Source organism: Bubalus kerabau, chromosome 18 (genome assembly GCF_029407905.1).
Source record: "Bubalus kerabau isolate K-KA32 ecotype Philippines breed swamp buffalo chromosome 18, PCC_UOA_SB_1v2, whole genome shotgun sequence".
NCBI classification, from domain to species: Eukaryota; Metazoa; Chordata; class Mammalia; order Artiodactyla; family Bovidae; genus Bubalus; species Bubalus kerabau.
In genome coordinates this window covers 37,155,428-37,177,197 of record NC_073641.1, presented here as the reverse complement: position 1 = coordinate 37,177,197, position 21,770 = coordinate 37,155,428, and the positions used below count along the sequence as shown (strand labels likewise).

The 21,770-nt window shown below is 36.9% G+C and overlaps 1 protein-coding gene across 2 annotated transcripts in view; it reads right to left on the bottom strand.

Moving 5' to 3' along the window:
• RICTOR (RPTOR independent companion of MTOR complex 2) overlaps positions 1–5,943 on the bottom strand; it is a 136,687-nt gene extending 130,744 nt beyond the window's left edge. For both annotated transcript variants that reach the window (XM_055554724.1, XM_055554725.1), the window contains exons 1-2: positions 5,833–5,943; positions 5,614–5,661 (exon numbers count right to left, since the gene is read on the bottom strand). In XM_055554724.1, the coding sequence (XP_055410699.1) occupies positions 5,614–5,661; positions 5,833–5,881 (97 nt within the window). In that variant the 5' untranslated portion in view covers positions 5,882–5,943. The remainder of the gene's footprint in view (positions 1–5,613; positions 5,662–5,832) is intronic.
• Positions 5,944–21,770: the final 15,827 nt, after the last annotated feature.

Here is a 21,770-nt window from a genome sequence, read left to right as displayed (position 1 = left end):
TGCAAGTTTAGAAGAAAAAGTGTGAATAAAAATGTAACTATTGTAACCATCTCAATTCATGGATTTTTTGAAGCCACGAGTGAAAAGGCTACAGAAGGTAGCATCAATGAGAGAGAGGACAAGAAAAGTCAAGAACAGAACCTTAGGGTACACTTGCTAAAGGAGCTGGAAGACCAGCCAGTAAACAGAGAAAGAGTGGCATGAGAGTTAAGGAAAAGAACCAGAGTTTTAAGACTAGCCACAGTGTAGTAGCTAGAAGTGCATAATCTGCAGTTAGTCACTCACTAGTTATTCAGGTAAGGCTGAATAACTTACCTTTCTGAGTTTCAGTCATTAGAATTTTAAAAGCCTGTATCTTCAACTGTAAAACAGGGATAAGAGAACCTCAAACAGTCGTCGGGGCTTCCCAGGTGGCACAGTAGTAAAGACTCTACCTGGCAATGCAGGAAACACAAAAGACAGGGTTCTATCCCTACGTCGGGAAGATCCCTTGGAGAAGGAAATTCGAGAAGGAATTTCCACTCCAAATCCTTGCCTGGAAAATCCCATGGACAGAGGAGACTGGCAGGCTACAGTCCACAGGGTGGCAAAGAGTAGGACATGACTGAGCACGCACGCACAGAAAGAGTTGTTGAAGATTAAGTAAAATAATACGTTTTACTGTCTGGAACAACATTAATACAGTAGTAGTACTAATAATAGAATGGGGAACTTAAAAATGCCAATGAATTTTGCATGAGGTTACTAGCATCCTTTAAGAAAACTATTTTAAGTACAGGGGGAGAGCTGTGCTTACAAGACTGAAGGAGTTAAGAAAGAAAACTAGAGTGAGGATAAACTATTCTGTGTGTAAAGCCTATGAAAAAATGACTGTTTTAAAAATCTTTGTCTTTATTGTTCCATATGTCTCACCATCATCCCATGCCTAGCAAAGTGATCCATAGAAAGAATACAACAAATGTTTGCTGAATATGAGAAAATTAACCTAACAGGAAGTAAAGAAGCAAGAAATCTTCTACAAAGAATCTTAGGGGAAACATAATTAGGAGCATAAAATTAGGAGCATAAAATTCTTATCCAGTTTAGCCTTGGAAACGAAGAGAGATGCTTTATCCTCTGATTCGAGAAAACAGAAGGTGAGCATAGGTGAAATATAAAGGGGAGAAGACAAGTAGTTTCACATTAGACAGCTTCCATCCTCTTAATAAAGAAATAAAAGAAATAAAATCTTCCTCCATGCAGGGTAGGAGGATTCCGAAGTCAGTTTAGAATCTGGAGAAAAAAATTAGTGGGTTCATCCATTTTAACATATATTCAACTTAATCTGCCTCCAATACCCTGGTCTAGTGCCCCATCATCTCAGACTCTATCAGTGGCCTACAGAGCAGCTCCTCTTCCTGCTGTCTCTTCCCAAGGTGTGGCATATTCTCTCGACATGAGAGCCCACATTTCCTTCCACCGTGTCCACTACTATTTTATGAGAAGTCAATCTCTCCATGAAGCTGCCTCTGAGCCTCTCCTCAAAGAGTTAATCATTCTCTCCTCTAGGCTACTTCTGTTCCTTGTATAGTTTGATTAGTTTATTGTTCTATATCACAATCACTTGTGTCTGTTCCAGTAAACTCCAAAAAAGGGAGTAATATCTTCCTCATCTTTAGTCCTCCAGCACTTAATTCAGCATTTATTATATAAAAAGCAGTCAAATGTTTGTTTCGTCTAACTGAAGTTAAGTGATTAAACATGAGTTTAATCCTAACAAGAAAAAAAATCACGCAACACAGTGTTCAAATCTGCATCATTCAGATAACCTTCCTGCTTTTCTAAGTATTAAAGAGCAGCTAAGACACTCAACCTTTTCATTCCTAGTAATGGAAAAATAAAAGGATTGAATGGTCAAAAATATGTTAAGACTCAATACTTAATAAATTATATTTTATATTTGAATATACATGTTTCCATGTCCTAGGAATTCACCTTGAACACAATAATTAAATTATACTAAGAAGGGTTTCTTATTCCAGGAAGAATACTCTCTCCCCAAGTTATTTAGTACCAGGAAGAGATGCCTTAGTGGACTGATTTAAAAAAAAAAAAAAAAAGACTATCCTTGCGGTGGAAGTGGTTAAGGGAGCATTTCAGTTTCAAAATAAATTTTGGCATGCAAAACAGAGAGAGTATTTAATGATACCAATAGCAGTTATCAGGGACTTTCACAATTAAGTAATTGCCTGAACAAAACTTAAAGCAACAATTACCAATAAATCAACTATAGGATCTCCTACAATGAAGTTTCTAAACTCAAAATTAACCCATAAACAATTTTTAACTGAAGCACTTTCATACAAAGCATAGCAGTAACATCAAAACAAAAACTAAAGAACTTTAAACCTCTCCTGGACTTCAAGAAGCTTGCAAGGATTGCCAAGTCTCATTACCAAGAAATTTTCTGGAATCAGGGAGAAAAACCATAAAGTAGAATATTTAATATTTTTAAATAAAATACCACATTTTATCTTAAGTACATATAATAGATTGTTCTTTACTTAGTAATGTCACAGTTTGTTTTTTTTTTACAGTTGTTATACTCAAGAACTTATGAAGTGCTGTATGTTAATTATCTCTCAAGAAAAGAAGAAAAAATGATCACAATAGGGGTAGGAGCCTAGGAAACAAACTATGTGATGCGGACACACGCGAGTTTCTTATAACTTACTATATTCATGTATTCACATATGATTTATATATTTTGAAGTTTTTCTTAACAAATTGAAAAACAATAAAAAAGAATTCCAGTTCAGAGAGATTATACCCAATTAATTGTTATGTCTCAAAAATAAATGAAAGCTTCAATACAGTGATTCCTGGTTAACAAGTTCATAATATTAAAAACAATCATCATTAAAAACAATCATCTGAAATACTTTAAATGTGATACCAAGAAGCAAGAAGTTTGATTTCATTGTTTAGGAAAGCAACTAACATTTAGTTAACATCACTCACAAAGTCCTAGGTCCCATTCTGAGTACTATATGGCCGAGTTCCTTTACTTCTCATATTCTTAACAACCTTCAAGAATAACCTGAATTTTTTTTTTTTTTTGAGCTGAAGAAACCAAGAGTTAATGAAGGTTAAATAAACCGCCCCCAGTCACCCAGCTGAGATTACAACTCAGAACCATTTGACTTTATACTACACACTGATGGCTCCTCTAGGAATTACAATGACCATGGCCTCTATTTTATAATGAACTTTGTTAGACAGCTACACAATGACTTTCTCAAAGGTTACATAAAAATAATGAGAATGAGAGCAAACCCTGCCTTACAGCATTTAAGAAATTTTTTCAGTTACTCAAACTTTATCTAAAACATGCCGTAATCCAATCCACAAACAGCTGCCCTTCAGCTGCAACCCAGACTGCCCCACAGTTCTCAAATGATTACGGAAGCTTAATTCCTCATGAACTTTCTTCATGTTAGATCCACAAGCCTTCTTCTAACAATGAATGTTTGTGAGAATAGCAATTTCTCAAACAATAGAGTCACTATACAATGAATCTAACTCAGATTATTTTTCTTATTCAAAACTTCCTTAAGATTTGAGAACAGTTCTCACATGTCCTCTCACTCTTCATTACATGTTGCTTTTGCAATCAGTTTCACTAGTTGTGCGTACTTCATTCTAAACTGAAATCCATCTTGTCAGGGCAAGCGTTTTCTGCACTTTTTGTACTGATATTATCCTAGAAACACCTATAGACACAGATGGTTACTAAACACTCAGGGAATACAGCATTCTAAATAATAAATATACAGCTATCTGTGTACTTGAGTAAAACTGGAGTAAATGAAAGGTATCAACTCAAATTTGTACATAAGCTCTTTTACTACCCCAAATTTTGACACCAGACAAACCACTACATATAGGAGATCAGCAAAGTCAATTTAAAGCACAAGTATAATTCATTTTCTAGTACCACATTCAAACAGATTTTTAATGCACAAATTAAACCCAATATCTATCGAATAAATGATCTTCGCACCTTCATCTAAAACATATATGCACATATATAAATTAAATCACTAAAACTACATCTTTTACAAAACTCAAATGCTAAATTGAGCCCTGTGGGAATCTTATTTTGTCATGAAATTTACTAGAAAATCTTTTTGCTCATGTATTTTATACAGACTTTTCATATGCGTGTTATAGTCAAGTTTCCAAACTGTTACACAAAAGTCAAGTTTTATATCTCTCTACATTAATATTCAAACCCTATCTGCTGAAAAAAGTTCTAATTTAGTGCATTAGTAATCTAATTAGTTGTCATTTCTATTACTTAAGCCCTATTTTATTGTAGCAACTCCACAAAAGTACCTTGTTCACCCGAAACAAAGTCCCTGAACTTTCGGAATAAAATATTGTTAAAAAAAATTTATTGTAGTTAAATTAAAAACTAGCCTTTCAGTCCACAAAACAGTAATCTTACATTATGATATACAAAATAAAACAAATTAGAGAATGCGCTATGCTTTAGATACAGAAATGATCCTCAACAATGAGCCCGCATCTAACAAATACTGTAAATAAGTCATTATGTCAAGTAGAACGTAGTTTAAAATTTTTATATAGAATGTTTAAAAGGACTTTTTTTTAAACTTTCTAAAGTGTTTTTCAGATCTCAAAAAGGAAACTGGTTCTATACAGCTGAACCAGGTTACACGTTAAGTTACAGCGGGTGTGAAACGACTTCATCGGAATCAATAGACTCAATCTTGTTTACCGTGGAAGAGAAAAGAAAAACCCTGTATATAACTACCAAATCCTCGGCCGAGATACTGAATAAACTCCAATTATGGTGAGTGATGAAAATATACTGGCCAGTAGCCGGATTAGGTCCTTAAAAATATAACCCGGGTTTACCCAGTTCCGAAGGTGTAAACAAACCCGTCGCCACTGCAGAAGGTAAACAATGAACCTGCAGCTAGGGTGAGGGGGCGGTCTTTGCCAACTACAGTCTCAGCGGCCCGGGAAAGGGAAACAAGAGGGAAACACACACGCTTCGCAGAAATCACGGGCTCTGGGTTTCGCTACTGACTTATCAATGCTGCGAGTCCCCCAGGGCGGTGGGCAAGGAGAAATGCATCACGCAGTCGGCAAGGACCGAGCAGGTCCGGCTTTGGCGCTGGGGGACGGGGAGGGCAGGATGTGGTCTCTCTTCCCTCAGACATCCTCTAGCAACCTAAATAACAGCCTCCACCTCCCTCCGGCCGCCCCTGGGATTCGGCTGCTTGAGCTCCGGGATAGTACGACTACGCTCCCCCCGGGGTCTAGAAAACCCAGAGGGTCGGCGACTCCGCCGAGTCCCGCTTGGTGCTTCTGGGCACCGCAGCACCCAGAGGCCCGGAAAAGGGCTTAGGGAGAGGAAAGCGGGCACCGGGAAGGGGGATGGGTCCGGGAAGACAGCCCCCGACTTGCTCCCGCGGGCCGGCAGGCGGGGCTCGGGCTCTGTCTCTCGTACCCCCGCAGGTCCCGTGCGGGGCCGGTCCCTGCCCGCGGCCCCCAACCCCGGCTCCTCCCCAGTAGGACGCCCTCGCCGGCGCCCTGCGTTACCTCGGGTCAGGTCCAGCGGGACGTTCTCCTCGCCGCTGTCATTCCGCCCTGCGCGAAACAGACACATAGCCCCAATTAGGATTCGCTCCCAGGCCAGCGGTGGCAGCCCTGGCTCCGACCAGCGCCCCGGCTCGCTCCACCCGCCCAGGGCCCGGGGGAGGCAAGTGCCAGGGGTGGCGGTTGCCGGGCGGCGAGGGGTGAGGGCTGCAGCGGACTTACCTCGTATTCGGAGGTTCTTCAGCGAGCGGCCGCGGCCGATCGCCGCCATATTGACGGGTTTCAGTCACAACACCGGAAACCTCGCCCAATCGCGCGAGAACCCCTTCCCCTCCCCGCGCGCCGCGCCTGCCCCCCGCGGCATCTCTCCCGCCCCTCGGCGGCGGCTGGCGGCGGGCAGCGGGTGGTGCCGGCTCACCCGGGCGCGGAGGGAATAGGATGCCGACTTGGGATCTCGATAGAGCTTTCGACGGAGGGTGGAAGGCTCCGCGACGTGCTCGGTCCTCCGGGGCACGTCCGCCAGGAGGGGGCATTTCCCACGGGGGGAATCCCATTGATGCGAATTTGCAGCGTGGAGGATGCTTCCCGTCCAGCCGCCGCGGAAACCGTAATCTAAACCGACGCTAGGTGGGAGGAGGCCGTGATGCGCCGCACTGGCCACCTGCTGAAACCATCCAGGATGACCGTTTTCAAGTCCTGAAATAGACAGCCCTTCTTCCTTATTTATCAATTCAAGACGATTTTATTAAAACAACAATACCAAAAAAAAAAAAAAATTCACCGTTTTAATGTAACTAAATTCTGCCTAGAATCTCTTTGCCCCAACCAAGTTAACATATAACAAAGTTTGTTCTCCGACCTCGCTCAAACCACCGTGCTAAGCAGCCTTGCATTTGATCTTCAAAGCCACACTCAGCCAGGCTGGCTTCTTTAAGTGGAAGTGGTCGGGTGGAAGTTTTGTTTTTGACCGCTTGGAGCGGAACCCGAGAACGGGATGAAGAAGTCAGGGGTGCAGGGTGGTGGTCCCTGACGGTGGGTGGGATTGTTCCCGCGCACGCGCGGGCGCCTGCGGGCCCGGGGAGAGGGTTTCCTCTCTTCCTGGAACCAAGAGTAGTGGCTGAAGCCTCTGTCTGGGTTTTCCCTCTGTGTAACTCCTGAAACAGTGGGTAGTGCAAATGTTGTGGACCAATATTTTTTATAGATGAACCTAACACTTACTACGTGTAGAGACTTTAATCACTATATATGCTTCTGGCCACAGACCCAGCAACTTTGTTTTACACTAGATTAACTTTGTTTTTTATTAACTTTTTACTTGGTATTGGGGCACAGCTGATTAAAAACTAGATTAACTTTAAAGAGAGGGGTGAGCGTTTCGTCTCTTCCTATTCCTCAACGCTTTCCTTTCTGTTCTATAAGACTGGAGGTTGATTAACAGAAGAGATCTTGTTGTCTTTTCCCAGCTACCGGTTAATGCGTTGTCCATAATAAATAAGTGTTCAATAAATAATGAATTATCTGAATAAATGCCTTGGATTCCTTGTTTCAACGCTCTTTTTGCTGTTAAAAAAAAAAAAGCTATTTGTACATACCAATTGCAGTCGTTAATAATAGGGAACAATGGAAAAAAGAAAGGGATTATGCAAATTATTGCAGCCTTTGAAAATGACGAATCAGGTCTAGTGTATTTGTAGGAAATAATGTTCATGATATTAAATCTAGCAAGAGATTAGTTCTCTTTTTTATAAACACTTAAAATACATAAAAGTATACAAAATATTTTACATATCTATGTATGGAGAGAAAAGTCTGATATATACATCAAAATGTTAACTTTTTTCCCTTTTAAGTGGTGGTATTAGACATAGGGTTTATCTTCTTGTTTGCTTGTCTGTACTTTTAAAATGTCCTATAATCAGTACATATCGATTGTAAAATAAGTAAAAATTTTAACGAGAAAAATAAAAGCAGCATAGAGTAGCATCATCAAGAAAACAAAAGAGGAATACTTATTCCTTAAGATACTATTTTCTGTATATTCCGGGTCCTTTTCTTAGGAGATCTGCAATCAGATATCTGCTGCTGATACTCTTCTTAGATTCAAGGATGTGATACAATTAGCCTACTTTTTAAAAATATACTCTGATATTAATATTCTAGTTACAGCTTAAGGCAAAACTTGAAGTCTAGTTAGGACATTAAAATTTTGTATTTCATCTCTTTATGTAGCACATTTCACCATTTTAGAAAAGCAGAAATCTAGCAATGAAATTCCACCACCTTCTTAGTATTGTTCCGATTTTCAACCACGCTTTAAACCAATTAAAGAAATTCTCATCTATTCTGAATTAACTCTTTCCCAGTACAACTTAACTTGGTTTTCTTTTTCAGTCTTCCACGAAAACTGAGTACAACTGATACAGTGTTAAGTGACTTAAGATACTTGAGAACCTGAATCTAACAGTCTTTTATCTTTATAACTATCCATATATGTTCCTATTTAAAGATCATTATTCAATTACTCCATCTCTTTCAGGAGAAAAAAAATCATCTTTCTCCAAGACTTACATCTTACAATGAAACTAATTTTTTCCTGTGTTACTATCTCAGTCATTTGGCTGTGTTCTCCATGTTTGTTCTTAAGGTGAATGGCATTTCTGGTAAACACACATTCTTAGTGTTTACAAATGACATTCATCTAGGAAGCAGGAGTTTCAGTAAATTTTAGGAGGAAATACATTGTTATGTTTGCTCTTAATTTAAACTGTAATGCTACATTATTAATCTTAGCTTGTTTTAAAATCTCTAAGTTATTTTCTAAACTTGCCAATATTTAGCCATTTCTCATTTTGAAACTTGTTTTTCTTCCTTGTTTATTTTAGCCCATCCCTCTGTCTTACTCATTTTGTTTACTTCTTACTACTTCTCCAATTTTCCAGGTCATTTTGATTCTAATCTGGTCATTGAGAATGTGACTTCCTCTTCTTAGTTTTCATTTCCCAACTAAGTTTCATTTACTGTGTGAATGACTGTTTTTTCTTGTAGTATTAGTCATTGATAAAAAATGTTACATGAGATTAGGTCCAGGACCGCACCTCTGAAAGATAACTGCTTGATTCCAAAGATACAATGACTTCACTGATAGTCATTCTCTGGGTTCTATTTCTATCCAATTACAGTTAATAGTTCTAATTATATACCAAATTGTATCAGTTTCAGATACAGTGGTAACACTGAACAGAAATGAAGCCTTGCCAAAATCTTAGTTCCCTTTATCTATCTGCCTTATTACATAGGCCATATGAAGATAAAGTAAGTCAAAAACCACAACGTTTGATCAGTCTATTTTTTGGTAATTTCATCCCTTAGTTAAACCACAATTTAACATCTAGATAAAGGCCATTAAAATGACAGACGGTGGTCTAAAATAGATCTTATAGTCCTACACAGGATTGACAACTACAAATTGGCCTTCCCTCACTACCTCTTTGGGACAGTTCCTCAGAGCTATCTGAGATGCTGTCTCCCAGGCTGCAGTCCTCATTTTGCCCAAAATAATACTCACATTGTGCATCTTTTTAGTTGACAGGATTAATTATGAAGATTCAGCCTTGTCACAGCACAAAGTTGCTTCTTAGCATTATTCCTTTCAATTTCAATCTCTGTTCCAAAACTTAATATAAATCTCATTTAAAAAAAAATTCTGTGGAGTCTAAAGGCCGTCAATGAAAACAGCTTTAAATGAAATTAAGAGTATGTTTGTGAAAGAAGATGAATAAATTCATAAAATCTGGAAGGGTATGTGCCAAAATTTCAACAGTGATTATCTCTGGTTGGTAGAATTTTGAGTGACTTTATTTTTCTTTTTCTCATTTTAATTGTTCTAAAACAAATTATTACTTATGAAAAACTTTTTAAAGGAAAACTGTTTTAGAGACATTTTGTTGGCTATCTTAACCACAATTATAAACATTTGATTGTAAAAATTTGTTAAGTGGTGGACCTATCAAAATTGTTTATGTATCTCATTATTTAAAAAGAACATTTCTACACATATTCTAATACATGTATATTAGCTTTTTTATTAACTAAAATATAAAGCATAAAGATGAAATTAAAATGGCTCAAAGTAATTTTTTATGTTACTTTACTAATGGCACAAGTAAAAAGCAAAGGAGCTGAATATACTTCAGTATTTTAAAAATCTCTTGTTAAAATCTTCATGGTATTGCAATTCAAAAGTAATTCCAAGAAGAGTTTATTTGTATATTGAGTTTTAGTGGCTGGACAAAAAAGAAGTCAAAAGTCAAAGAACTATTCTCTTGGCTGCAGTTTCTAAATCATAATCCTTGTTTTTTTCAAATCCATCCAATTCCATTCATTCAAAACTTTTAAAATGTAATTTAGCTAATGAATGTCCATCTCTCCTCATGTCAATTCATTTTCATAGCAAACAGGAAGGCAAACATTTAGAAATATTTATCAGATAATTTCAAAATGGTTTAAAAATCTTTATCCAAAAGATTCGAAGCATGTTAGTAACTCTGTTTCCATGATTTTTAAATGTGTAGATATAAAATTTATTTGGGTGATGTATTTATATTTGTGTTCAGAAGAAGAAAAAAATCACAAAGCTAAGTGTTTCCAAATACCTGTTATTTAAATGCTCTCTTCCTAGCACACAGTTCTCTGAAAATCAATAGCTTTATTAGTTAGTCTCATCATGTCTACCTTAAAGGAAAATATTAAATTTAATGTTTTTTAAAATTTCTTTAAAATTTTTAAAAAATTGATAGATACAATGCTACTGGACATAATCAATCATCACACAAAAAAAACAGTTTGGCACTAAATAGATATCAAACACCTGCATGATACAAAAGCTCTTCATAGTCACTCCACTTCTCGTTTCAAAGCGTGTGAAAACTAAACTGTATTTTTCTGTTTATGTGTGAATTCCTGTAAGATTGTAATTTATAGAAACCTCTGTTGTTTTTTTCATAAAACATTGGTTTTTTTAAGGTAGTTGTTTACTGACAAGGATATATGTTCTTTGGTACATCTTTGCTTTGGTGCTACAAAAAAAAAGAGCAGTTATTGGTGTGTTTTACCAATGATCAGAATTTAGCAAACAACATAAGCGGAGACAAGTGTCGTTTTTGCTTCCATCTGAGTGCACAGAAAAGCTTCCATAATACCTATTTGTTCAAGTACCTTTTTCTTCAAATTGTCAGTTTGTTTTCTCTTTTCCTTTTTTGTTTTGGTTGGCCAATAGGACTTCATGGACCTCTTTGTTGCTAAAAAGAACTATTTTTTTGCAAAGCAATGAATTCAGTGCTTTGTTGTTGTGTTCAGCTGCTCTGTCATGTTGGATTCTTTGCAGCTCCATGGACTGCAGCATGCCAGGCTTCCCTGTCCTTTGCTATCTCCCGGATTTTGCTCACTCATGTCCATTTAATCAGTAATGCCATCCAACCATGTCATCCTCTGTCACCCCCTTCTCTTCCCACCCTCAATCTTTCCCAGCATCAGGATCTTTTCCAATGAGTCGGCTCTTCGAATTCAACACTGTATAACTTCTAACATTACTGAAAACAAAATAGAAAATTATTTTCATAATATCTTCAATTATCTGCATAATATTTGAAATATTTTACTAATCAGATAGCTTTATACCATAATTAGCTAACATCCCAAGGAACAGTGTACACTTAGAATTAAATAATATTAAAAGACAATGTGCACAAATTCATATTTCACATAATTGTAATCATTTCAATTTTTTTTAAATGTTGACTGACACTGATAACCGATTACATTCAGTTCAGCTCACTCAGTCATGTCTAACTCTTTGCAATGCCATGGACTGCAGCACACCAGGCTTCTCTGTCCATCACCAACTTCTGGAGCTTGCTCAAACTCACGTCCATCGGGTCAGTGATGTCATCCAACCATCTCATCCGATTACATTATCATTGCTTTTTCATTATAATGATGTTGATAAAGTGCTAATATCAGGAGTGGGAATATCTGATCTTCCATATTTTAAAATCTCGTTCTTGTGCTTTCACTCTTTGTTTTATAATCACACAGGTCCTTTGCAAGATTCTTTGTCATCTTGTATCCACCATGTATCCACTTTTTGAAAGATAGTTTAAAATATACTCCTTAAATCCACTTATCTGGATGTAATATATGGATATATGATGCCCACGTGAAAGACTTCGTAGGGGAGTGTTGTGAACTCCTCTGAGTTTCAGAACACCTAGTCTTCCCTCTGCTGCTGCTAAGTCACTTCAGTCGTGTCCGACTCTGTGTGACCCCATAGACAACAGCCCACCAGGCTGCCCTGTCCCTTGGATTCTCCAAGCAAGAACACTGGAGTGCGTTGCCATTTCCTTCTCCAATGCATGAAAGGGAAAAGTGAAAGTGAAGTCACTCAGTCGTGTCTCTTAGCGATCCCATGGACTGCAGCCCACCAGGCTCCCCCGTCCCTGGGATTCTCCAGGCAAGAACACTGGAGTGGGTTGCCATTTCCTTCTCCAATGCATGAATGGGAAAAGTGAAAGTGAAGTCACTCAGTCGTGTCTCTTAGCGACCCCATGGACTGCAGCCCACCAGGCTCCTCCGTCCATGAGATTTTCCAGGCAAGAGTACTGGAGTGGGGTACCATTGCCTTCTCCGAGTCTTCCCTCAGGATACCTTATATGACTCATGCCAATTTAACCTACTAACTAAATGACAGCTTGATTGTCAATCTGCATAATAAATACCAATAGTTTATTTTATCTTTTCTTGTTCTTTTCCTAAAAAAAAAAACAAAAAAAAAAACTCCAAAACTTCTCCACCAAAAGCCTAAGAGTGTACTAAAATTAGAGCAATAGTAAACAAATGGAGAACTGGAGAAGCCAAGCTCTCTAGAGGGCAAATGCCAATAGCATACCAGGGCTTTGAAGGCCAAACCACTACCAGAAGGAAGAAAAGCAGAATACTGACACTTCTGCTTTAAGCCCAAGATCCCAGAAGTGGACCAAAGTGGACCCAGGTTGGTAGTGCCCCCTGGCTTCCAGAAGTAGCAATTACAAATCCTTTCTGGAAAAAAGATACACTCTATGTAACTCCTAGGCTCTTCACATTTAAGATCAAACAAATAAAAGTCCATGTTAAAAGATCATTAAAATCATAGGGAAAAGTCACCATGAATAAGAATCAATAGAAATAAAAATCAGAATTATATCCCATCAGCTTCAGATATTGATGATCAGAAACAGAATATAAGGTGATATCTAGTTAGATGATGGAGAAGGTAATGGCACCCCACTCCAGTACTCTTGCCTGGACAATCCCATGGACGGAGGAGCCTGGTGGGCTGCAGTCCATGGGGTTGCTAAGAGTCGGACACGACTGAGCGACTTCACTTTCACTTTTCACTTTCATGCATTGGAGAAGGAAATGGCAACCCACTCCAGTGTTCTTGCCTGGAGAATTCCAGGGACGGGGGAACCTGGTGGGCTGCTGTCTATGGGGTTGCACAGAGTCGGACATGACTGAAGTGACTTAGCAGCAGCAGCAGTTAGATGATAGGTAGATGGATAGATAGATAGATAATTTTTTAATTAAGAATTTCTGATTCCATCCATGATGGACTATAGGTGTTGGGTTTACTTTCCCACAATAAATATTAGTCTAGATAAAATATATGAACAACTGCTTTTAGGCATTGGACAATATATATATAGTGTGGACCATGACCTTGAGATTAAGAAAGAAAGTGAAGTGGCTCAGTCATGTCTGACTCTTTGCGACCCCAGGGACTGTAGTCTGCCAGGCTCCTCCGCCCATGGGATTTTCCAGGCAAGAATACTGGAGTGGGTTGCCATTTCCTTCTCCAGGGGATCTTCCCTACCCAGAGATCGAACCTGGGTCTCCCACGCTACAGGCAGACTCTTTACCTTCTGAGCCACTAGGAAAGCCCAAGATTTAGAAGGAGATTAAGAAACAAAGTCAACTCAACATTCTCTCTTGCTTTTTGCCTGCTGACACCTTTCAAAATAAAACACAAATCTGTGGAAACAAAATAGAGAACAGCAGTCTCACTGAATGGAGGAAAGAAAGATTAAAGTTCAGAAATAATGAAGCAATTGAAATTTGAGGGACAAAATACCAGGAAGGAGGGAGCTGTACAGAGTAGGAATTTCAGAAATCTGTACATGAATCCTTTTGATTATTTAGCTGAACTGAAAGCTGCATAAGTATTGGTACTTTGTGAGACCTGGCAGAGAACAACTCCTGGGGACTCTGAACTAAACAGAGAAGATCCAGAGTTTGCAGCCTGGTGAAAGACAGTATGAGTTCCAACCAGGAAGTAGAGACTTTGGTGAACACTCCGAGCATTCAGTTAAGACTTCCCAAACGGCTATAATTTAGGGAAAGGAGTGAATGGAGAACCCCCAACACTTATAACTTAGGGAAAACCTGCACCAATCCTAAAATAAAGAATACTATAGATGCATCCAAACAAAACATGAAACCAAGTCTGAACAGGATCAAACTGATTTGCCAATATATTAGCTGATAACTAGGGGGAAAAAATCACAAAGCCATTAAAAAGAAAGCAATATCCCAGTTCTCAAACACATAGCTTTTACAATGTCCAACGTATAATAAAAATTCTATTAGATGTGAAAAACCAAGAAAATATGGGTCATCATTAGAAAAAGAGTCAATTAAAACAGACACAGAAATAACACAGATATTGACACTAGTAGAATTTTATAAATATAGTTAAATATTTTACAGTTGGACATAATAAATAGACAGATGGGGACTTTGACTAAAGAAAGGTATACTGTTAGAAAGAACCAAGTGAAAATTCTCGAAAGGAAAAATACAAAATTAAAATTGTAAAAATCCATTAAATGATGACACAATAGACACTAAAAAATGAAGGACCAATGAATCTGAAGAGAGAGCAATAAAATGACTAGAGAAGAAAAAGACGAGAAAGAAAGATGAAAGAAGGAAGAACAAGTTTCTGTAACCCATGTTGAAAAAAAAAACAACAACAAGCACACAGCCTGAAACATATGTAATTGGAGTCCCAAGAGAAGTAGAAAGAGATTGGGACAGAAAAACAATGTTTGAAGAAATAATGCTGAAATGTTCCAAACATTATGAAAACAAAAACACAGATCCAAGAAGCTGAAAGAATCAAAAGCAAAGAAAACCATTCCCAGATATATCATAGTCAACTTGTCAAAAATCAAAGCTAAAGAGAAGGACATCCCTGGTGGCTCAGAGGTTAAGAGTCCACCTGCCAATGCAGGGGACACGAGTTTGACTCCTGATTTGGGAAGAATCTACATTTCCCCCTGATTTGGGAAGAATCTGTGGGGCAGTTAAGCCCATGTGCCAGTCCTGAGCCCATGTGCTTCAGTTATTAAAGCCCACATGCCAAAGCCCATGCTCTGCAACAAGTGAAACCACTTCAATGAGAAGCCCACACACCTCAACTAGAAAGTAGCCCCCACTTGCTGCAATTAGAGAAAAGCCTGCAGGCAGCAACAAAGACCCAGTGCAGACAAAGATAAAATAAATAAATTTTTAAAAAATTAACAAAGAGAGAAAGAGAAAAATCTTTGTTTGTGCCATGCAGCTTACAGGATTTTAATTCCCTGACCAGGGATTGAACCCTTAACCTTGGCAGTGAAAGTGCAGAATCCTAACAACTGGACTGCCATGGAATTCCCAAGAGAAGAGTCTTAAAAGCAGAGAAGAGAACCAAAAGCAAATTAACTACAAGCCATAACAATAAGAATTACTGGTGACTTCCAGTCAGAAAAAATGTAAGCCAGGCAAAAGGAATATAAGATATCAATTAAATGACATCTTTAAAGTGAGAAAGGAAAGAAATGTCTACAGTCTAGAATTCTGTATCTAGTAAAATCAGTTTTTAAAAAATGAAATAGAGACATTTTAAGACTTTCAAAAATTTGAAAGAATTTTTCATGAACAGACGTATTCTACAATAAATGTTGAAGGTAGTTCTGCAGACAAGAGAAATAATTCCAGATAGAAATTCAGATCTACATGAAGAGACAAAGAATGGAGACAACAATGGTTAATATATACTTAAATGCAAAAGATGCTTTTTAAAAGATAACTTCTTGTTTAAAGCAAAGGCAACAACAATGTACTGTGGGTTTAAATTATAGAAGTAAAACGTGTGACAAAACTGGACTGTTATAATGTTCTTGTAGTATGTATGAAATGGTGCAATATTAGTTCAAAGCATACAGTGATTAGTTAAGATTGTATATAATATAAATAGCTACATAGGCGATTTCTGTCCTTCCATGTCAATTATTATATTAAAAGTATGTAAATTATACACTTTCTGACTTTAAAACTTACTGCAAACCAACAGTAATTAAGGCAATGTAGACCTGGCGTAAGGATAGATGAAAACAAGAGGCAAAAGCCAAAAGAACTGCAAGGATAAAGAGATAAATACACATTTGCAGTCAAAGACTTCAACTCTCCTTCATCAGTAATTAAGAGAACAAATACACAGAAAATCAGAATACACATTCTTTTTAATGCAACCAGAATAGATACAAGAGAGAGCACAGTCTGGGCCACAAAACAAATTCTAAGAACTCTGAAAAATTGAAATTATATGAAACATGTTCTTGGACCATATAAAGTTAAACTAGAAACCAATAGCACAAAAAGGTCTAGAAAACTTCCAAATATTTAGAAATTAAACAGAAAAGAGTCAAAGAAGAAAGAGTCAAAAAGTAAATTAAAATGTATTTTGAATTAAATAAAAATGACAGCTTAGCATACCAAAATTTTTGCATGAAGCTAAAGCAGGGGAGTTAACAGTATTAAGTGCTTTTATTTAAAAAAAGAAAGATCTCAAATCAATTGTTTAAACTATTACCTTAAAAAACTAGAAAAAGAACAACAAATTAAAGCCAAAATGAGCAGAGGGCAATAAAAAAGTTAAGTGCAGAAATTAATGAGGACAGGAAAACAGAGAAAAACAATGAAATCAAAAGTCGTTTCTTTGAAATAAATGAGTGATAAACTTCTAGCCAGATTGATCAAGAAAAAAGAGAGAAGCTGCAAATTACAAATATCAAAAGTGAAAGATGGGACACCACTGTAGAACCTCCAGATATTAAAAGACTACAAAAGGAATATTAACAGCTTGATGCCAGCAAATCTGACAACTTAGATGAAAAATGGACCAGTTCCTTGAAAGATGCAAAATACTAATGGTTATTCAAGAATCTCATTTATAGATATTAACAAAATGACTCTAAAGTTTATAAGGAAAGGCAAAAACACAGAATAGCCAAGACAATACTGAAGAAGAAAAACAAATGTATATTTTTTGGCTGGGCCATATAGCTTCTAGGGTTTTAATTCCCCTACCAGGGATCACACTGGAGACCTTGGCAGTGAAAGTACCAAGTCTTAACCATTGGACCACCAGGGAATTCCCAAGACAGGGTAATTTTATAGAGAAGGATAGATGTAAATGAAATGAGCAAAAATAAAAAGCTCAGATATAGTCATATCTTCAGTTGATTTTTTTACAAAGTTGGGAAGACAATTAAATGTTGAAAGGATAGTCTTTACAACAAATGTGTTGAATAAATTGGATACCCACATACAAAATAATAAATTTTGATCTGCATTTCATGCTCTATGTAAAAATTAACTTTGAATGGATCATAAACCCAAATATAAAGCCTAAAACTACAAAACTTCTAAAAGAAAAGAGGATAAAATCTTTGTAATCTTTGGTGAGGCAAGGATTTCTTACATAGGTTGCCAGAAGCATGGTCAATATGAGAGAAAAGCTGATAAATTGGATTTTATGAAAAAGAAGGATTTCTGCTCTTAGATAATTTTAAGAGAATAAAAAGATAAATGATAGACTTTGAGAAAATATTTTCTTTTTTAAAGTAGTGTATAATTAACAAATAAAAGGATTCCTAACATTAAGTTAATTAACACATTTCCCACCTCATAGATTTACCTTTTTTGTTATTGTTGAGAACACATCTAGTCTTTTAATAAATTTCAATGACACAATACAGTATTATCAACTATAGTCATGTTATAGATTAGATCCTCAGAATTTATTCCTCTCGTAACTTAAAGTTTGTACCCTTTTACCAACCTCTCTTTATTTCCTCCACCTCCTGCCCCTGGCAACCACTAAACTGCTCTCTGATTCTGTAAGTTCAGTTTTTCGGAGTCCATATATAAATGAGATCATGCAGTATTTGTCTCTCTCTGTCTGGCTTATTTCACTTAGCATAATGCCCTCCAGTTTGACCCATACTGCAAACAGTAGGATTCTATTTCTATTCTATTTCTATTTTTTATTGACAATGATGGTTATGTGACTGTGTTTGTTAAACTTACAGGACTATATATTAAAAAGGTCAAATTTATCTGTATATAATTTTGACCTTTAAAAAATGGAAGTAAAAATTACCCCAAGATGTAGAAAATATACAGAGTGTAGTATAAGCTCTAACATACTTTAAAAGGATTCTCAGAAAGAAGGAATTGAGATATTAGAGAAGATTCAATATTTGAAGAGATTAGGGTTTACATCTTCAGGAATTTATTAAAAATTCAAATTTACAAATACGGGAAGGATAAAGTATGGCAAGCAGGATAAATAAAAGAAAATCCACACCTGGACACTACATAGTGAAAGTGCAGAGCATCGAAGACAAAGAATTCTTCAAGGCAGATGTAGAAGAAAAATAGATAACCTACAGGAATCCCCAGCAGAAATAATAGATGCCAGAGGAAATTTTCTTTAAAGTGGTAATAAATATGACTGCCAACCAAATGTCTGTACTAAAAAAAAAAATCTATCTTTAAAGAATATAGAAAAACAAAGACATTTCTAGATAAACAACAGGAACATTCACCACCAAAAGACTTGACCATAGGACTCTTCATTATATGCATTTCAAGAAGAATAAAATGGTTTTGAAAGGATAGTCTAAGATACAAAAGAATGATGAGTACAGAAATTAGTAACTCATGTAAACAAATGTAAACAAAAAGTTTGCTTCTGAAAATATTTTAATATTCGGGATTAAAAAAGAAAGAAATAAAATAGCGGACAATATTAGTTTGTTATGTAGGAGTGGAGATCTGAATTAATCTGTCCAAAAATGCTTATATTGTTCCAAGGGAGGGGATAAGTAATTTACCAGCTTTAGACTTCTTGAAGTATGCTGGAAAAAATGCAAGTGTAACAACCAAAAGAAGAACAACAGATTACAGAGTTTACACACGAGTGGTATGCGATTATGGGGAATGAGCTAACAAAAACAGCAAAGGAAGAAATAGATCGGTCTTCAAAAAAAAAGACAAGAAGGAGAACAGAGAAGCATAAGACAAAATGGAAACCTGGCAAACAGAAAATATAATGCAAGATTAAAAACACATCTAATTATATGTACACAGATGGAATGCTTTATCTGTATTTAATTGTAAATTGACCAGTTAAAAGTCAGAAATAGTTAAATTAATTTTAAAAATTCAATTATGCTATTGCTATACACTAAAATTTTTAAAAAGTTTAAAACTGTACAGATGAAAAAAAAAGGAGTGGTTATATGACTTTGAGAAAAAAATAGACTAAGTCAAAAAGCGTAATTAGTGGCCCAAGTTATCCCAACATAATGAAAAGAGGCTCGGTGATAAGGAAGATTTAAAATTATAAAAGCATATGTACTTAATAAAATAGTAACAATACAAAACAAAACAAAAATAGAAATAAATGAAGAAAACTTGCTGATCATTATAAGGGGAGAGTCCAAAATACTTCTTGAACTATTGTTAGTTTAGGCAGATTTCTTTCCTGATGATTGCTGTTAAAACTTGATTTTCCTGTAAGGAGTCTTATCAGAAAAAGCAAGCACAGAACAGGAAGTAAGCAGGATTCCTTAGAAAAGAGCTTCAAAGAGGCGGTTTGCTCAGGCTTTCATTTACCTTCAGCATAGACACAACTTGTCAGTCAGAAGAAGAGCCTTGGGACATGGCTCGGTCAACTTTAAAAACAAATGTCATGATCTGTGAGATTTCGTTTTTTCAAAAGAGGGAAAAATAATTACATGATTGGTGCCAGTTATTTTCAGATCCTATTTTAGGATTTTCCTGAAGATCACGCTAGACATTCATAAGAATTCTTTTGTGTAAGAAAGCAATTTGTTAAATAGAATAGCTCTTCCAGGGACTGAAGTGTCTATTTCTGCTCTACTGCAGTACCCTCTTTCCAGATATACCTTGGAAACTGAGGTTACTTTGTCAGCATGAAATTAGAGAAATAGTTCTTTATTTTTTAATACTTTTACTTATTTTATTTTTGGCTGTGCTGGGTCTTCACTGCTTCTTGGGCTTTTCTCTAATTGCAGCAAGCAGAGGCTACTTTCTAGTTGAGGTGCATGGGCTTCTCATTGTGGTGGCTTCTCTTGTTTCTGAGCCCGGGCTCTAGGGAATGCGGGCTTCAGTAGCTGTGGTGTGGCTCCCAGGCTCTAGAGCACAGGCTCAATAGTTGTGGCCCATGGGCTTAGTTGTTCCATGGCATGTGGAATCTTCCCGGACCAGGGATCAAACACGTGTCCCCTGTATTGGCAGGCAAATTCTTTACCACTGAGCCACCAGGGACATCCAATGGTTGGATTTTTTGAGGAATATTTTAATACTTTAAGTTTTAACAAATTGTGTCTAATATTCCTCATTAACTTTTCTGACTTTTGTAAATTTCTAATTTGTATTTATGCTTTTATTAACTTTTTTCCTTTAGTATTCCTACAAAAGATAATTCTTTTAATTTGCTACTATAAGGGAGATTTTAAAAAATTATTATGGCTTCTTTTTAAATAATTTATTGATGCTGTTGAATTCTTTGGGCTTCCCTGGTAGCTCAACTGGTAAAGAATCCGCCTGCAATGCAGGAGAGCTGGATTCAATCACTGGGTTGGGAAGATCCCCTGGAGGACAGCATGGCAAACCACTCCAGTATTCTTGCCTGGAGAATCCCCGTGAACAGAGGAGCCTGGTGGGCTAAGTCCATGGGGTCGCAAAGAGTTGGACATGACTGAGCGACTAAGCACAGCACAGCACAACACATTGAATTCTTTAAATTTTTTGTAAAAAGTGCTCCGAGTCTTGAAATTGTCTGGTCAGATAGGAAGCAAAGTTCAGCATGAATTTAGTGGAAATAAAAGTGAAGCCCTGGGAATGAGACTCACAACAGATATAAACGAGACCTTAGCATATGATGGAGAGTTGGTCTTGCATTTAGTGAAGACAGTTGAACCAGGCAAAAGTGGTCTGAAGGAGGAGCTTAATTGGGGTGGGGGAAGATTTACATTTCCAGATGGGTTCAAAGAATTAAAAAGGGAAAACAAAACTTTTAGAAGTATAGAATAGCTTCATGAACTGGTAATGATTAGAATTTCTAAAATAAGACACGCAAGGACCTCCCTGTGGTCCAGTGGCTAAGACTTTGTGCTCCCAATTCAGGGGGCTGGGGTTCAGTCCCTGGTCAGAAAACTATAGTCCACATCCAGAAACTAAAGATCTTGCATGCCACAGCTAAATATCCCACATGATCCAACTAAGACTTGGTGCAACCAAATCAATCAATAAATATTAAAATGAAAAGAAAACCAACTGGGGATACCAAATGGAGATTTTTCTTGTGGAGGTCTCTATTCTTGTGGAAGATGCCCCATTCTAAGATTTAAAAGTACCCCTCCTGGGTATAATGACAGACCCTCATATGTGCTCCCACAGAAACTGTCATGAATTTTCACAACAGCATTATTTATGATGTCAAAAACTGGAAATAATCAAACTTAGATGGCAGTTTAAAAACAGAACTATCTGTGATTTGTTTATTCAAAGAATGATATACCTCTTCCAAACATAATGAGGAGTGACAAAAGCAGGTTGCAAATAAGTAAATATAGTATGATACTAGTTACATCAAATTTTAACAAATAAAAAAATAGTTACTGATAAATTTTGAAAGATACGTACATATGTAATGAAAGTATAAAGAAATCCTTGGGAATGACGAACACCAAAATCAGGCACTGTTTTTTTCT